At 38.6% G+C, this 19,130-nt stretch overlaps 1 protein-coding gene across 3 annotated transcripts in view; it reads left to right on the plus strand.

The window, feature by feature from the left end:
* The first annotated feature begins 894 nt into the window (after positions 1-894).
* npas3 (neuronal PAS domain protein 3) overlaps positions 895-19,130 on the plus strand; it is a 333,561-nt gene continuing 315,325 nt past the window's right edge. For 2 of the 3 annotated variants that reach the window (XM_084096866.1, XM_084096867.1), the window contains exon 1: positions 895-1,267. In XM_084096866.1, coding sequence (XP_083952992.1) covers positions 1,113-1,267 — 155 coding nt within the window. In that variant the 5' untranslated portion in view covers positions 895-1,112. Of the gene's footprint in view, positions 1,268-1,626; positions 3,067-19,130 lie in introns of those variants that run through there. The other variant, XM_084096868.1, reaches the window with a different exon arrangement.

Here is a 19,130-nt window from a genome sequence, read left to right on the forward strand (position 1 = left end):
TTGCATTATAACTTAAGTTCACTGTGTCAGCTGTGAATCTCCTGGTCCTCGTCATTCGACTCATAAAGGGTTAACTGCTGCAGTAAACCGCTGCGCGCTCCCGTGCGAGCGTCCCATTGGCTGCGCGGCGGCGGCGCGCGCCGTTAATCAGCTGCACGAGCGGCTGAGCTCATCTCCTCGCACGCGTTATAGAGATGGCATTGCCACACACAGCAGGGCAACACAACACAACACACCAGGAGCATGCACACAGCAAACATCCCATCAGCTTTAGACATTGATTCTGACAGCAGCACCTGACCTGCGCAGCATCAGCACCAGAAGAAGAAGAAGCTGATCACTGAAAGCAGTAGCACATCATCATCACAACAGTAGGAGGCGAGCAGATCACATCATGCACTGGACTTTCCTCGCGTACATACTTAGATCTGTGTCCTAAACCACTCGCACTGGGAATGGACAGCTATCTCTGATCTCAATCAGTAGAGCTTTTTCAGGACACACCGGACTGATAAAAAAGTTCTGTGCTCGGTTATTTATAACGCACGCATTCCTTCACACTAGAAGGAAAGTGTTGCACGTGCGTTTTCATTTCTGTTAAAGCCTGTAGCTGTACATTCAACTACTAAAACTAAAAGGCATATGCGTTTTAAACTTGAAATAATATCAGGATACTTTGATTTAAGATTTTAGGAGTTAGTGCGTCACTTTATGGTAAGTTTCCTAAACTGACAACGGACCCTAATTATTTGTCAGAATTTCCATAGAGACAGTCAGAACTTTCATATATTGGAGGATATGGTTAAATGATGAGGTTTTAAGGAAGTTCACTTTTAAAACATATGCTTGGAGCGCTTGAAACTTTCACGCGTAAAAGCGCACAGGACGCGCAAAGAAGGCGGCAGTCTACGAGCACCACCATCATCATCATCATCATCACCAACCCTGTAAAAGCAACGGTTCTCTCTTCTGAAAGCAGAAAACAAGACGTAGAATGGCTCATGAACTTGTTTCCATCACTAATGGGATTGTCCTGCTGTGATTTGTCGGACCGGAGGGAAGGTTGATCCACACACACTCGGTTGGTGCAGCATCGCGGTGCGCGCTCGGGGATGATCAGGATCTTCCCGGATTTCAGTGTTCAGGTGACGGCGGCGGCGGCTGCAGGTCCGGGAGCCGGTGGAGGGATGCCGGCTGCGTCCAGAGTCCCGGGAGCTACTAACGGGAACCCGCAAAACGTCCAAGGCTTGACGTCTTACCAACAAAGGTATGCTGGCTAAACGCAAAACATGTTTTTGTTTTCCCTCTTCACATTTAGGTGACATTCATACCATTCATGTCATTTTTGTTGCGTTGCACCGTTATCAGGTTTATATATAAAACAATACTAGATTTCACTGGAGGTTGCTAAAAGTCTAAACTTAGATTCCTAACAATCTCAATTACACTGAGATTCAGGGTTTGCTTCACAAAACTACACACGATGTAAAGACTGTAAAGTTTTGCCATGTGTCAAATTCCAAAACAGACACACGCTGAGATGGAAAGAAACGGCATATTATGATTTTCAATCCATATAAATAAGACGTTTAATGTTTATCTTACAATTAAACATATTTTCTATCATATTAAACATTCAAGGTGACTGTGATCATTATAAAAGTGGCTTTTCCAACGCAAACAAAAACTCACTTGAGAACAAATGATTCATTTAGAGAGATTTCAAGTGATAAATGCATGCAAAATCAATGCATAATTCTTATATCCAATAGTTTTAAGTAGATTAGAAAAGATCCCAATATATTTTCAAAACTTTACACACCAAAGCCACGAAAACACCACTAAACCACATGGGGTGTGATTCTGATTTATACAAATATAAATTAAGGTAGGCGTAATATGGTTTTTGCAATTCATTCCCCCCCCCCCACATAAAAGTACACACTAATTTTCATCATCTATAAAGCCAGGCGGAAGACTAGCATTAATGGATGTGTATGTTCTGATTGTTAGTATATCAGCAGAATGAACTGATCATGTGCACACATGCTTCCATACACTGTCACGTTCAATTAAACAGTCTGTTTAGAGCACAACACAATGAACGGGACATTAAATGGGTCGGCTGTCAGCTCATGACCTTGACAGGTCACAGGTTCTAATGCACATCAGAAAAAAAGGCCTTTATTTATGTCAAGACGGATTCACTTAGAAAAATGAAATAATATACTGAACGTGCATTAGTGCAAAAAATAGCCTATATTAATTTTTTTTTTCTGACGATCTAACAATGGCATACGAGATATCTCTTTAACATCTTTATTAAAATCAAATAAATAAATACGTTTTATTTTTCACTCTTAGTGCTTTGACAATATATGTTTCAAAATAATTTAGTCTCAAATTAATTTAAACCTCAACTTGGCATTTGAGTTGATTTTGACAGCTGTCAATCATATCATTCCACATGTTCATAAAAAAAAATATGAATGCAAACATCAGCATGCAAACGATTAAAAGCTTTCATGATTTGCTTCCGCAAATCTCTTCGTTGGTGCATCAAAAACAACCTGTGTATTCCCAATAAACTCCAACTATTTCCAACTACAACTGAGTGGCGTTGTTGCGCCGGCAGGAGAGGGAGATGAGAGGGAGCGAGAAGCAGGAAAAAGCTGGAAAATGCGGACAAACATACAAGGGAAAAGCGGCTGTGTTCGAGAGGCACATCGTGATGTAAATGCCCGTCTCGTGCGCTGATTCCTGCTCTCGTTTACCCAGCGAGGACAGCCGCCGGATCGCACGAGCGTCCCCGGGTTTCCTCTCACTTTATTGGCATGCCTTTGGATCTCAGCGTCGGCTGGTCTCGCTCCCGTCTGAACGCGTCTTAACGCACGGAGACACGGGCACGAGCGCTCCGGTACCACCGATGGCGTTGCTTAAATGCTCCCGGTTCCGCTGTCAGCTGCTCGTCGCGTGAATTCTGGAAGAAAAAAGTGTAATTAATAATTGCAGGAAGATGGCGCCCACCAAGCCCAGCATTCAGCAAGACCCTTCCAGAAGAGAACGGTAAACGCTCGGTTTGTTGTGTGTCTGTGGAAACGCGTGCGCTGACGGGCATTTTGGACTGCGATGGGAAACTTTGCCCTTTCCGCAGGAGTGTGTGTGTGAGGGGTTGGGTAACAGGTATACACGCTGACAGAAGCGGCGAGTGTGTGTTTATTCTCTGTGAGAGTGTGTGTTTTGGTGGACAGAGGACATGACCGTTGAATGTGTTCAGCGTGTCTCGCGCTGCTGGAAGGTTTCGCGGGAAATTTGCGAACATTTCGAACATGACCATGTTGCAGCGTTGTATCCGCTCTGCGTTTGTTTTCGCGGCATTAGGCCAATCTGAGTAAAACACACTGTTTACTGCTGTGAAATAGTGTGCATCAGGCTGCTGTTTGAGGAAGTTTCGATGGAGATTGATGTGGGTTTGAGTCCTGTATTATATCAGGAACTCTTGATGAGGATTGAAATATGAGAACTAAATCTGCACTTTAAATATGACAGTTGAAGTTGATCACAAGACAAAGAACAAGTTAAGTGAATGTTAGATGATGTTAGAATTGAGTAGCTTTTCATTGGAATGTGTTTTACACTACATGACAGGTGCACGATTGCTATCACAATTAGTTTGATCTATAGATTTGACATTGTGATATATGAATATATAACAGGGTGCATGTTAAAGACTGATGTTTTGTGTCTCAGGTGGTGCACAAACTTCATTTGTCAGATCTATAGATCTGAAATTGTGAATAATGTGCATAAAGCGGATGTTTGAGGAAGCAATGCATGATATCAGAAATGCTTTATAATTAAAGAAATATGCCACTAAAATAAATCTGTAGTTATTACATTGCTGTCATAATTTATAGAGCTGAAATTGTGATATAAAACTATTGTGTACATGATTAAATGTTGTTACTGCATGTGCTTAGAAGACATGTGGTGCACTAAATTCTGCAATTATAAAATTACTTGTTAATCTGCAGATCTGAAATTGTGACTATTTTGATGTGCATATTGCATAAAGCATCAAGTGGCAGTTTGAGGACTTTTACATGTATTCAATCAGAATTAAGTGCGCATATTTATGTCATCATCTGCAGTATTGAAAATAATCGGTTGCTCTATAGATCTGAAATGTTATTATGATTACATTTTATATAGAGTAGTTAGGTTGGTGCTTAAAGGCTGTTGTTTTATGCCATTTTTCTTTGAGTATTGCATATGCATCTGTCTTGTGCTGTTAGATCACAGGTGTAAATAAATAAGCAGTTATGAAATTACTTTAATGATAAGCTGCTCTCAGGATCTTATTAACTCTAGTCAGGTTGTGCATGTTATTTTATTGTATTTTTCTTTATTATCGAAGCTTTTTATTGCATATGCATTAGTCTTTTGTGATTACATGACAAATAGCTATCAGAATTTGTTTTACGTTATAGAATATCGCTAGTTCTTACTCATACAAACGGTTTAGCTCTTATGAGTATTAAATTAGGCATCACTGATTCCCGCCGTACTGCGTGTGACTGCGTGCAGCGTACAGCTTGTTAAACTAATGTTAGATTGTATGCAATAATTCACCTGCAGTGTGTGTACAAAATATCAGCCGTAGAGCCAGTGACATTTTACAATGTAAACACGGCCCGTTTCATATACTGTAGTGTGCAACTCCACACGATTGTGTGCCTGACCGGACTACGAATGGTTATCATTTAGCAAGCTTGACTAAACTCTCATCGAGCTCGATTATTTTATAATTCCCACTCGGAACGCGCAGATTACGCGAATGCACCTACGTCTAAATAGGCCACGACATTAGAATTATATTTCACCCCCTGCCAGTCATAACAGCAGGAGATGTTTATGCTAAGTCAGTCTGCAGTAATCTTTCTGGCGGGAGCGATTTGTGTGCCATTCCGAGCATATCACAGAGATAGGAATCTTGAAGATGGAATTAATTTTGAGGCAGGTGAAACTTCATAGCCAGTGCATGAGTGCTTCCTTTATCACCTGTTTCCGAACGGCATTCTGAAGGGCTAAATTGCACTCTGTGATTCGTTATGTGGCTCCACTTGAGAGTTGAACCGAATAACACTAAGGCTGAAATTCTAAGGGGAGGTTTGGGAGTTTTATTTTTTTTAATGCAGTGCTGTTTACTAGCGCCGGTTCCTGCTGTAGTAAGTGTTGGGAAGGGAGGGATTGTGCTGTTGGGCGAAGCAACTGAAGGAGTTGGACGAGAATTCACAGAGAGAGAGAGATTGGTTGGCGTGAATTTATACACAACACTAAACACAAAGTTGGCTTTGTGTTGAAGAAAGCAATGCCTCCCTCCCTCACTGTGAGCAAACAAAAGTGCTAAATTGTTCCATTTCCTCTCCTACGGTGCAGCAGTGGATCCATGGATTGAGACCGGAGCTGTGGCTCTGTGAAATGCTTGGGGTTTATTTGGTGTTGCATTATAAAGTATCGTCTCTCTAATGGGTTGTATATCAACAGGTCTATTAACAAGATGCTGTATGTGATGCATTCGCTTCCATTTTAGGTTAAACGTGTGAATGAATGAATATATAAGGGAAAGTGTATATCTTTAGTTTTTTCGCCATTGATTATTTGAAATGGGTCTACGGTAGTTTCTAAACTAATATGTGACCCTAGATCACAAAACCAGTCATTAGTTGCACGGGTCTATTTGTGGCAAAAGCCAACAATACATTGTATGGTTCAAAATGATCGATTTTTCTTTTATGCCAAAAATCATTTGGCTATTAAGTAAAGATCATGTTCCATGAAGATATTTAGTAAATTTCCTACCGTAAATATATCAAATATTTATTTTTGTGAGTGAATGCAGCACAATATCGAACATAAATGGAAACCATTTCCAGGTTTTCAAATAGTTGTTTCTCTGCCAAATATTGTCCTATCCTAACAAACCACACACCAATGGAAAGCTTGTTTACTCAGCTTCCAGATTATGTATAGATCTCAATTTCAGAAAATTGACCCATGTGACTGGTTTTGTGGTCCAGGGTCACATATGGGCTCATAAAAGGTGCATGCATAATCATAAAAAATGATTTTTCACTTTGAAAAATTGGCTTGTCTGTTATTGAAGTTACATTTCAACTTGTAGCTGTTCATTATATTAATCCTTTGATGTGTAATTATGAATATCAGCGTCTAACTAAACGCTTAGGAGTGTGAGTGCACTGTGATTATTTCAAATTCACCAAGTGTGAGATATGCTTATGTTTATGGGCGAAACAAAGCGGTGATATTCTCTGAATGCTGGAGAGGCAGACAGCCCAAGCTGAGCTATACCATCACACAAAGGACGCACCAATTCCACCCGTTGATTCACCGGCGTCGAACGCGGTATGGGATGGAGGCAAATAAGCAATTCTGATGTGTATTTATCACAATTAAGAGGGATTTCCAGCCTCCATCTGTGGCTGGTGTTGTGCAGTGATTACAGCGGCTCTCGCCAGCCGCCACTCGTCTCTGTTATTGTGAAGGTCAGAGCAGAGACACAGACATAAAGAAGATGCATCCCGCAAAGGTAATCGTGCAGTCTCTCGATGCATTACTGCACGGCTCATGGCGTGAGAGCCTTTGTGATGTATACGTCTCTACATTTGAGCTGAGGTTTTTGCATGTGCCCATTTCCTTTTTGGACGTATCAATGAATTGGTTGATGGATCAGTCATGTTGCACTGAATCACTAAATGACCTTTTTTTGCCTTTGTGTGTCTGTATATATTAGAGGTGTAACGGTTCAAATTACTCACGGTTTTAGGGTCATGGTTTCGGTACGGTTCGGTATGTGCAATGTTCGGGGAAAACAAACTACTGTCAAAAAATCAAAAACAAAATCTAACTATAAACAACAGCACACATAAATACAATACTGAAAAGATACAAATAAAATAAATGGTGCTTTTCAGGTTTTTCAGATATCTAACAGTAGTTTTCAGGTTCTGAAATTGAATAATCAAATGTAAAACAGCATTGCATATAATCTTTACTGTATAAATTAAAAGATTAATCATTATTAAAGTTACAAAAGCAATTCCCTTGTCTTTTGTTGTTTGATTAACATTAAAAACACAGCCAGCAGGAATATTTGGCTGCTGTCACTTTAAGACATAATGCACTGATCCAATATACTGATACTGATACAAATGCATTGTCTTTCTTGACTGTTTACGTACACTTAAGACATAACTGACTGTTTGCTAGGATACTCGCCAAGACAGGCATGTTGACATTTTTTGTGTGTGAATTTGTCCGTTCAAGCACAAGACTTGAAAGAGAACTCCATATTTGCGTGCTGTCTGAGACGCGCACTTCAGATGAGCGCCGCGTCGTCTTGTGCTTGAATGCTTAAGTTGGCAAGGCTGAAATGAGTTTAGTTTAAACACAGATAGCAACGTGTGCTGTTCAGGTCTCACCTGTGCTTGCGTGCTATCAACTCCCCCGGGTGTTTATGGCGTAAATGACTGGTCATACTAGAGCATACGACACTTGCATTGAACAAAGTTTAGGGGAAGCCAGAATGCGTATCCATCGACAGAAACATACATTAGCCTAACTCTGTCTGTCTGTTTTACGCAATGTTATTTTCAACAAACCATTTTAGCATTGTCAGATTTGAGATAAACCACGTCGGAGAACGGTACGTTCGATTCATTTTTTGTACATTAATTTTTACTGAGAACTGTTACACCCCTATATGTAGAGTTTTTAATGTGTGTCTGTTTAAGATAATGGTTATCTTTATTTGCAACTTTTGAAAGTCTGCTTTAGAAATTTCAATTGAGAAAACAAGGTTACAGTTTATACTTGTATGGGGTTGTAGTTTCTACTACAGTACAAGTACATTTCCACCATTTTTTTCAAAGAAAATATTTATTCAGCATATGTTAATCTTTTGTGACAATGTGCCCCAAAAGCACTTTATGGGGTAAGTTGTCACATTTGAACTGCCAATTAAATGACCAATTACAGGCTTTTCAGCAAAATTCAAACAGTAAATAATTGACAACTTTCTGACTTGATGTATATCAGTTTGTTTTATTGTGTTCACTTCACTTGTTTTCTTAAAGAAGTAAAAAATAAGATGATATACGATATTTTAGTGTGGAGGACAGAAATTCACTAAATGATTCCAATTTAAGACCATTTAAAACTGTGTAACTGGACGTATAATTGTGACAACTAGCCCCGGTTACTCTATGCTGATTGCTAACTTCTCCTCTATACATTAACGCAGATATTAAAGGCCTTTATATTTCAAAGGACTGTAGGCAGTACATATGCCCCTTTTTATGCTAGAAAGAAGAGATCAGAGATGGTCGTGCTCTAAAGTGTTGCTTCTGAATGTCACAGGTTTTGTTATGGTTTGCGGCTGCGGTAAAACCCGAGCTCCCCTTCTACGCGTTTAATGTCCACAGTGGTTTTAAGAGCTTCATTTAGTATCTGGCTCTAAAGACAGATGTTCTGCCCGCTGACTCCCATCTGCTTCTTTGGTTTGGCTGTGCCGCGATCATCTAATGCTAGCAGCAAGTGTTGCCCTTTACTCGCCCCCTCTAGTGATCCAACAGCACTTCTGAGCCCGGACAAACACTACAGCGCTTCCAGAATACATGTGTAATCCTCCTATATGTGCATTGGCGAAGAAAATGGGTTTAAGTGCATTGCGTACATGGATTTGGGTTCGGCTTTGCACATATTTGCGCACATTGAACAATGACATTATCATTTTGATTTGAAGATGTTGCTACTTTTCTCTACATTGAAAACTTGTTACATTTGGAAGCAAGTTGGCTTTTTTTCGTTAGCAATATGTATTATCACTCAAATACAGTTAGGCTACCCTTGTTTTTCCTGAATACTAGTCTATAATAAAACTGCTTGATTGTTTATATCATTGTAAAATTAACTGTATGTATATATATATACATACATACATACATACACACATATATATATATATATATATGTGTGTATATATATATATGTGGATAAAGTTGGATGGATGTACTATATAAATACATATTTTGTCATTCTATATATATATATATATATATATATATATATACATACATACATACATACATACATACACACATATATATATATATATATATATATGTATGTATGTATGTATGTATGTATGTATGTATGTATATATATATATATATATATATAGAATGACAAAATATGTATTTATATAGTACATCCATCCAACTTTATCCACATTCGTACAGTATATCCTCAAGTAAAGCAATATACAATATACTACAGTATATAGCAAATCTCAGCTGCTTGATTATTTATATCATTACAAAATGTAAATCTGCTAAATGCCTCTATATGGTATGAAGACAATATGTACGATTTTTTGATTCAAATATCCAAAAACCACTAAAACAACGTTATATATATTTTGTTGATTTGTGTACATTCTAAATATTTCAAACTTTAAATCCAGAGATATACACAATTTTAACCAGTGTAATGCCCATGTCATTGCGTCGCCTGTCAATGATGTCATATCTGCGTTGCGCTCGATTTTCCTTACGTACAAACAATTGAAACACCTAAGACGCTTTAATATATTATGTGTTTTTATTAGACAGATGAGCAACTCTTTGGATGCCTTTATCAACAGAAAAATAATCATTGTTATATAGCTCAACACGGTTAGTCTAATTGTTTGAATCTCGTTTTCTTGATTTACCGTGAGTCACATGTTTTCTGTCAAGTGGCTAACATGGCATAATCAGAAAGAGCTTTATTTGTAGTTACAGTAACACAGCATTTTTTCCACCATACTGTATGTTCTAAAGTTAATTGCATGCCATTTAGCAACACAAGTCATCCAGCTTTTATTAATATGATATTCTAATATCGATCTAGCTTAATGCAATGTGCAAGAAGTGTCTCACAGCAGCCACCGAGCGAACGCACAGAGTAACGTTATAACTTTCAACACGCTCAAATGTATTTTAATATCATCGTTTTGCTCAATTAATTCGTCAAATAAAGTGACCTGTGTGAGTAGTAATTCAGCACTTTTATTAGAATTAAATAAAATAATATGAATTTAAGTGATCAAATGTTACTGTAACAAAGTTCAAGATCAGGGTAGAAGGAGGTGGACATTAAACGTAACTTTAATCATAAAATAACCATAAACAACAAAACGAAAGGAGCAGCCGTCATCAGCCCCGCCCTCCTTCACACCACAGTAACGTTAATAAAACTTTAATACATTAGATCATCCATGATCATGATCAGCCTGAGTCCCGTCGGATTGCTTTCCATCGGCTGTGGAGGTGATGATGACAACTCCCATGATTCCACGCTCATTCATCAAGCTACGCCTTTATTGTTTTGAATAAGCGACCTCTAGCGGCGAAACTTACATACTGTGCTTTTAAGATATTTTAAACATTATCATTATGATTTTCTGTAATGCTGCTTTGAAACAATGCGTACAGTATTGTGAAAAGTGCTGTACAAATAAAACTGACTTGGCTAAAATAATGATGATTCCTTATTACCTGTGTGGAAATAATCATTTTCTGTAATGCATAATATTACAGAAGTTAAATGTGATTCGAATGCTATTTAATAGTAGTAATAACCTAGTTTCTCTTTTTTCCCTCTCATCAAGCTGTGATTTGATCACCCGCACCTGCACGGGCCCTCGTAAGCGTTCCCGAGTTTTGCGTGCAAAATCACAATCGATTATTCCGGCTAAACAGAAGAGCTGCTAGAAAACACAGTCGCATAACTCAGCACGGACCGTCCTCGAAGCTCACCGCGCGCGATACCCGCTGTACACCCCAGATAAATAAATTTTGTGGCGCGTAAGCCCCACCTGTCACTTTAATAAGTGAATGTCATAGCTGTGATTTGGCTGTAAATGGAGGTAAGCCTCCATCACCTCGTCTCACAAAGAGCTACAGCATGCCGAGGTGTTTCTCTATAGCATTCCTTACGCATGTCGTCACCTAAAGAAGCCCCCTATGCGGGGATTTACTGACTGCTTTTGTGCCGCCGTTTTCCCAGGCTTATCACCGGGTACACTCATCTAAAGCAGCACCGCAGGACGCTGTGTCAGCCACTTCTGTGTCTCCTGCCACTTCCTGTGCTTTGACGTACCAAAGGCAAACTTTTTTGAATTGATAATATATCCGTCGGTGCGTGCCGTGTAATGGAGTAGCAGCAGGTCTTTCGTCAGGGAAAGGCTAAAATTAGCTCACAGTCCTGACAAATGAAGCCCTTTCCAGCAGCAGACTGTGGGAAAAGGTCAAATTGCTTATTGATACTGTACAGCACTATAGCCATCAGCTACAGTAAACGCACGCTAACTCTCAGTGCGTTCAGGACTTCAGGACTAAAGAAGTCTTCAAAGTAGTTTCAAAGTATTTTTTGAGTGACGTATGAGATATTTGTATGTCGATCAGATGGATAGTTCAGAGTGTAATTTCTGATCAGATGAGCTGCAGTTGAAAGCGTTAAATGCACGATTGTGACTGTACATACTGTATTATATTTGCTTGACAACTGTTCTAACGTTCTGTCGTTCTATCTATCATTCTATCTAACGTTCTGTCATTCTACCATTCTGTCATTCTTTCTATCATTCTCTCTGACGTTCTGTCGTTCTGTCTTTCTATCGTTCTATCTATAATTCTCTTTCTATCGTTCTAACTTCTGTCATTCTATCATTCTGTCTAACATTTTGTCATGCTGTCTTTCTACCATTCTATCTATTGTTCTTTCTAACATTCTGTCTATCATTCTGTCTTTCTATCGTTCTATCTAATGTTCTGTCTATCATTCTCTTTATCTAACGTTCTGTCTATCATTCCGTCTTTCTGACGTTCTGTCTATAATTCTGTCTTTCTATCGTTCTAACGTTCTGCCATTCTGTCTTTCTATCGTTCTATCTAACGTTCTGTCGTTCTATCACTCTGAGGGCATGTTTGTGACTTTACATACTATATTATAGTTGCTTGACAACTGTAAACATCTATCGTTCTATCCACCCATCATCTATCTTTCACTGGTCTGTCTATCTACACCGTATGCCATTAGTTTAGAATGAACTCTCAATTAACATGAATCACTTGAAAACCCTAAGTATTTTGCGTCTGTTTTATTAAAGCAGCTGTATACCTATAAACAGGCATTTTCATTGCCTCTTAATGATTTACAAACTAAGCTCAGGGGTTCACATTTGAAAGATTGGTTTTGGCAAGAGCGATAGAAATTCAATTTTGCTCATGAACAAGCGAGCCGTGTTTACGACATAACCGCGTATGCCCGCATCTCGAGAGCTCTCCTCCGCCTTTCAGACAGTACTCGGAGAGCAGAAACGTATAGGATAGCTTTCAATGGAACAGAAAACAACTTTCCAGAAAGTGTACTTGAAATAGTTGAGGTTTTGTGAGGTCACATCCATTTTTTTTTTCACTCTTCCCCATGTTATTTCATGGCTGCGCGGCTCTCTTCTTTCTAATTCTTTTCATTTCATTGTAGCCCTCTGTGTTTGAAAGTCTAGGTCAATAAGGATGGGCACATTGCGAATTTCATGATCTGTGTAGTGGAACAAATTGAAAGCAAAGCCTATATCAATCACGTTGAAGGCAGGGTTAATTGTTCCTGCTTCACAAGAACTGTGGACAGATAAAGGCGTAATGAAACACTTATGCCTCTGATGTGGGCACTCCTCAGGATGAAATGATAGAAAACAAAACGAATGTTTACTCATATAATAATTACTTCGGTGCAAAAGTAAAAGAATGAGGAGCCAAGAAACGCACTTTGATGTGCCTGTCCCTGAAAGGGCTTGATTTATTCCACATGCATTGTGTGCCCTTCAGCTTTCGTTATGTTATGTTTTTGCTGTGGGTAATCTCTAGTTCTTACCGGAGAGTCTCGATTTGAGCACAACTGCACATAAAGCAGATGTATGCTGCATTGTGATCCAGACTTAAGTAAAAGATCTTTGCTTGCTTGGATCATGGATTGCTTTCTTGGAATTGTTTACTTGCATATTTATCGTATAAACTCAGAATGAAATGGTAAACTGCAGAAATTTGTAATAAAACAAATCGCGCACACAAACGTGTACATGCATACTTATGCACGCTCGGGTATGGGTCCTGCATGCGTACAGACACACGTGCACGTATATTATATATACGTTCTCAGTATTTAGTTAATTGAACTCTAAAGTCCATGACAGCTATCACAACACAGTGGGTAATTCTGAAAATTAATGAGAATGATAATTCTTAAAAGACTGTTCCAGACTTTGCCCAAACTCATTAACTAAATCTCTCATTTAAATACATTCTAAAGACTTTCGGGAAAAAGAGAGAGGGGGGAAAAAACGTTATTGCTATGTAAGCATTAACCCGATTTGAAAATGCTGAGATGCGGAATTTTATGGAAGACTGGAAGTCTATCAGTCTGGATTCCTGGACTGGAATCCTGCGCTAAACACTTCTATCTGCTATAATACCGCACGATAAACCTGGTCACATGGTGAAGGAAAACAATCCACTGCCTCGGCCTGTTTATTTGTTCGGGGTATAAATTTAGAGAGCTGTTGATGTTAGTTTATTGTAAATCCTCTGTGACCCTCACATGTAAGCGGATCTCTCCCTGTGGCGTTAAACCATATTAATTGTATAAAGACCACAAAACTAAATTTGTGATATTAATTCAGTTAAGCTATGAGTAACATGTTTGTATTGGTACAACTGTTCACATGAGCACATAGTTCTTTTACAGAACAAAACACTTCATCTTCAAAACAGTCCATCTATTATTATGAAGATTCCCATTTATAAAGTGAGCTGAAAAATTTTTTTTTTGGAAAACATTTTACATTACAGGAAACTGGTTAACTGTTTCCTGTGGTTGACTAGCTAGTAGTTATCCTGCCAGTGATGATGATGATGTTGAAGTGTCATTATTGTTATCAGGAAAGCATTTTACAACTTTATAGAGCTCCTGATCGTTAAAGCTAATCTATCTCTTTGTTATTGTCATCTTGTGATGGTGCCAATTATATGTTGCATATTTGACTCGGCACAGAAATTACTCCTCAACTTCCTCTGTCCTATGCAGTGCTCTTCTAACTTTACCTAAGAGATAAAAGCTCAAATACTTAAAATACAGAGACAGAAGATATCTCGTGGTTCATATTGTGGTTAATCGAAAGGTTGGAGTTTCGCGGTCAGGTCTGCGGAGGGGTGGGAATGAATGCGGGGAATTGGAGATCTGCTCAGGTCGTGATCTCAGTCTGGTTTCGATCTCACCCTCGTTTCTGTATTGCCACAGGGATCTGATAACTGGGATCTGATAACTGGAATCTGCAAATTTTGGAGCAAAAAATGTATTATTGGATTTTTCAGATTTCAAATACTAGAATGTAGAAACATGCATGTGTTAAAAGTATAATACACACCAAAAAATCTAAATGATGTCATGATGTCATACTCATCCTCATGTTGGTCATGTTGGTTCATGTTCATCATATAATGTGATCGAGGCTCTTCAGAAAATTTGGACTAAACTGCTTTATTCATATGGATTAGTTTTACAATCTCTTTATGAACTCTTTTAAGCATCAAAGTGGTTGTTTGCCCAGACTGTCAGACAGATATCTCTCAGATTTCATTTAAAATATCTTCATTTTGTGTTTTGAAGTTGAACGAAAGTCTTACGGGTTTGGAACGACATGAGGGTGAGTAAATGATGAGAATTTTTGGGTGAACTAACCCATTGACCTTTCTGAAGGTTCAGTACAGCACAGTAGTCACTACTTTTATGTTTTGTTTATGGTGCCTATTTTTTGGGGTCAACATCCTCAATCAACATTCACTTTGTATTGACAAGAACAGCATGAACATATTCTTTTGTGCTGCTTGGAAGAAAGAACATACAGTTTTTGAATGACATGAGGGCGAGTTAATGATGGCACCATCTGTTTTTGTGTGTGTGAAGTGAACTATTCATTCAATGCTTAATCTAAACTAATATATACAATCATAGACATTTCAAAAGAAACTGTTGACAAATATATAATATAATATAATAGTCTTATAGCGTCATTGCTAATATTTAAAGATTTTTAATTTACCTTTAATATTTTAGTACATCGTATTTAAAATTTTTGAAGTGGATATAGTTCATTTGAGAAACCAGACATCTTGTGCCCCAAATAGCATAATGTGAAGATGATAGGCACTGCTGTATTGGCAGTTACGATGGTGTTAAATGTTGGACTTGCTCACCCTGTGGTCAGACTAAGTCTTTGAGCGAGCGAGAGAGGATGGAAAGTGTGCTTCAGGCCAGGACTGAGGGAGCCTCTGGCTCAGTGTGTGTGCTGAGCGTCTTCCTCTGAACTCTCTCTCCGCTGTCAGATGTGTGTCTCGCCCAGCAGTCTTGATTTACCCCTTCAGTGCCCACTCAAACCCGTCTGAGAAATCCCCACAGAGCGCTCTTAAAAACACACGGGCCTCTCCGAATCGCTGCGGTGCCTCAAAAAAAAGTAATAAACTCATATTAGCTGGATGTCTGTGAGGAGCGGGTGTTGAACTTGTGTGCAGGATTTTAGTTGTGTACAAGTGTTTAAGTTTTTTTTTTTTTTTTTTTTCTAAGACTCTCAGACTGCCTCCATATGTTTGCAAGGCATTTTTAAAGCGGTCAGATTCTACACTACTTCTTTTTTCTTCTTTTTTTTATAGTGAATTCCACTCATTTGCCAAGCATTCCTGCAACAAATATATTTTTACATGACCATAAGCCATGTTTTGATACTTTATCTTGAAGTCTTCTTTATGTAAATAGCCTCTGTTATGATTGGCGAAATCTTTAGCATTTCGATCTTTTGATTAACAAGCCTTCTTACAGATTGTGTTTGTAGTTTTTATAAATTGTTTGGAGGGATTAAAGTGCGTTTGCATAGTTTATCGAATTTCCTGTTCTATGACCCCTTTAAAGTCAACATGAAATGAAAATTGACCATAAAATGTATTTGTCAATTTTCATATTTCAAAGATATCTTTCATAATGTTGCAATCAAAATTAGTTTAATGTTGAATTAAAATTGTATATATATATATATATATATATATATATATATATATATATATATGCATACATATGACCTTTTTATAAAATTTAATTTCTTATGTTTAATTTTTCTTGAATTCATTTATCTTAAAACATTTTTTTTTTTAGTAGTCTGACTTTTGTCTGACTACCAGTTTCTTGTTTTGCATCAGCTGAACTTCCAGAATAAAGCCTGCAGACATATAAATGTGTCACGAGCAAATGGCGAAGGGTTAAAAGAAATCAGTGGGGGACGGAGCTGTGTGTCAATATTTGGACAGTTACTGTGTAGCGCAGCAGATGAACGCAGCATCTGCTGTGTGCGGGAGGGTTTCTGGATGAGTGTGAGCGGAGGGAGGGAGGTGGGTTATTGTGAAGGCTGGCACACAGTATGTGCCCAGACACATTCCACAGGAAGTCCTGCGATTCCGCTGGCATCCACGCCCGGTATTCATCATAAATATTTTACCAATATCACACCCCAACCATGCCCCAGTCATTTTGCCAAGCGAGGGGAAAACATTTAGCTTTTTCTCTCTTTCTCTCTCTGATGCCTTGTAAATAATTTTCCACGCTGCAAATGTCAGTGTATTTATTTTTCCATGAGCTGCATCATTAGATATAACAAGAATAATCTTAAAAATCTCACTTCAGCAATGTATAATCTGATGCTTCACTTCAAAGCCAGACTGTTTACCATATCAAGGCGATGCTGTCAGAGAGTATTTCTCTATGCTTGTTTACTATGAAATTGGCAAAATTGTCAGGAATGGAAACAGAGAACATTTTTGTTAAGTTGTGATGCTCATTAAAATGGATCTTCTCTCTCCCCCATGGCCTTCTGCACGTGCTAATGTTCAGCTGAGACCGTTTGCAGACACTTACAGCATTTTGTATTCCTCCGTCTCGCTTTGTCTCGATTTAACCCTCACGCGTGCATACATTGTCCTTCTCTCTGATGTGAATCCGTTAATGAGTTCTCTGACAAATACAGTAATGGCCTTTCACTTCCACATTTGGTGTGCGGAAAGAGGCTGTCTGTTGGAATTACGTCCCTCTCCGTTGAAGGAAAATGGCTCGTATCCTCAAAGGTACAGAAGTGGCGACAACAGCGCAAACGCTTTGCTCTACAAGAGCTCCAAAGATGTCTTTGCGGGAATTCCTTATCAAGACTTTAAACAGGATATTTCTAGCTCATTTTAAGTAGTTTGATGTATTATGCTGACATATAGTACTGTACTCCCTCCCTAGTGCACTTAGACCATTTATTGATTTAAAGTATCTTTCACATAACTTCCGTCAGGGTTTCAGCATGCATTGACCTCCACATAATTGTTTTGGTCAAAAGCCTAGGTCATTGGTTTGATTCCCTGGGAAAGTAAGACCTGATCAAATGTGCACCTTGAATGCAATATAATTTGCTTTGGATAAAAGTGTTTGCCAAATGCATAAATGTAATGTAAATGTAATGAAAGGAAGTTAAAAACCAAGACCAAAACTGCAAACAAAACAGGTTGCATGTATTTGAGTTTAAAGCAGATAAAAGTCTTGCCGTTTGCTTTTGCATAAAGTAGTTTTTTTTTCTTCTGAAAATCTTGATGTATCTGTATATGTACAGAATGCAACCCAGGCTCACTGGGAAAACAACATTTAGCAAAATGATATTACGTTGCTTCTAGCACGTTTCGTGACACTTTCAAATTGAAATGTTTAGTGAGTGGTGCTGAAAGCACATTCACTTTTATCAAAAACAGACGAACGTGAATTTGGCAGTGTTTTAATACATTGGTTGTTGTGCGTATCGTGGAAGTTCAGATATGAAATTCCCAGTGAGTAGTCCTAAAAGTTGAATCACGTTTGGAAATAACGTCCCACCTACACTAAACACCCTACACCCAACCGAAACTGTTAACCAAATCATGCGTAAGATAGAAACACGTTCGCGTTCCGTGTCATATCGTGCCTCGTGTTTCACAGGACGCATACCTGAAAGTGCAGTGTGGAACCGGGTGAACTACTGAGCAACAGCCACACATATGGAGCTGGTTATGTGATGCAAACATCAAACTGTATTAGTTTACAAATCCTGCCTTATGTTAAAAGTGTTTTGAGGTCATAATATAGTGTTGTGCAAGGAAACGTGCAAAAATAAGCCTTTATTAATCAATATGTAATTATAATTTGTGTGAAAAGTAATTAAAAGTTGTTTGTGTTTTACTGCCTCTAGTGTTCAGTTTAACTGGAAACTGCATAGAATTGTTTGTATACGCGTTTTTGGAGTTTTGCAGAAATGTAGGTAAATGCTCTTTTTCCCAATATGTCTATGTTAGCAGGTCACTAAAAAAAGTAGCAGTTTGGATTTAGGCAAATAATCTATGATTAGATCGTTATTGCAGCGATTATTATGTTTCTAGCATGCTATATGTTTGGCAACAGTTCTTGACTGATGGAAAGTGTAGGTTTTCATTTCTTAAACAACCATATATCACATCATAGCCATATTCCAGTGTATATTTGCTTTCTGCACTGGCAAAAAATAGTTGAAATGGTTTAACATGGGGTTAACGAGATGATGGTTGTGAAACTAAATTTACAGCTGTTTTTGCTGTAAGAAACCTTGTCTAAGTGAGCTTGAGGGAGAAAAATACAAACGTGTAGAATATGACATTCTCAGATGCTGCATTTCAGATGGTGTCTGTTTTTTTGTTTTTTTCCCCTGAAAAAGCCAACAGTGTTCCCACAGACATGAATGCTCTTTGCAGGTATTGTGAAGCCCACAGCGGGTCCGAGACGTCTGTTCTCTGTAGGCCGCGGCTGAAGAGGCTTAGCTGCATTTTTGTTCTCCGGCTCTGGGCAGCTTCCCTGTATCTCTCTCCAGCAGTCAGAGAGCACATAGAGACGCCACCAGTGATGAATGGGGCACCTTGTCAGTTAAA

Source organism: Abramis brama (assembly GCF_963993115.1).
Source record: "Abramis brama genome assembly, chromosome: 21".
Classification (NCBI taxonomy): Eukaryota; Metazoa; Chordata; class Actinopteri; order Cypriniformes; family Leuciscidae; genus Abramis; species Abramis brama.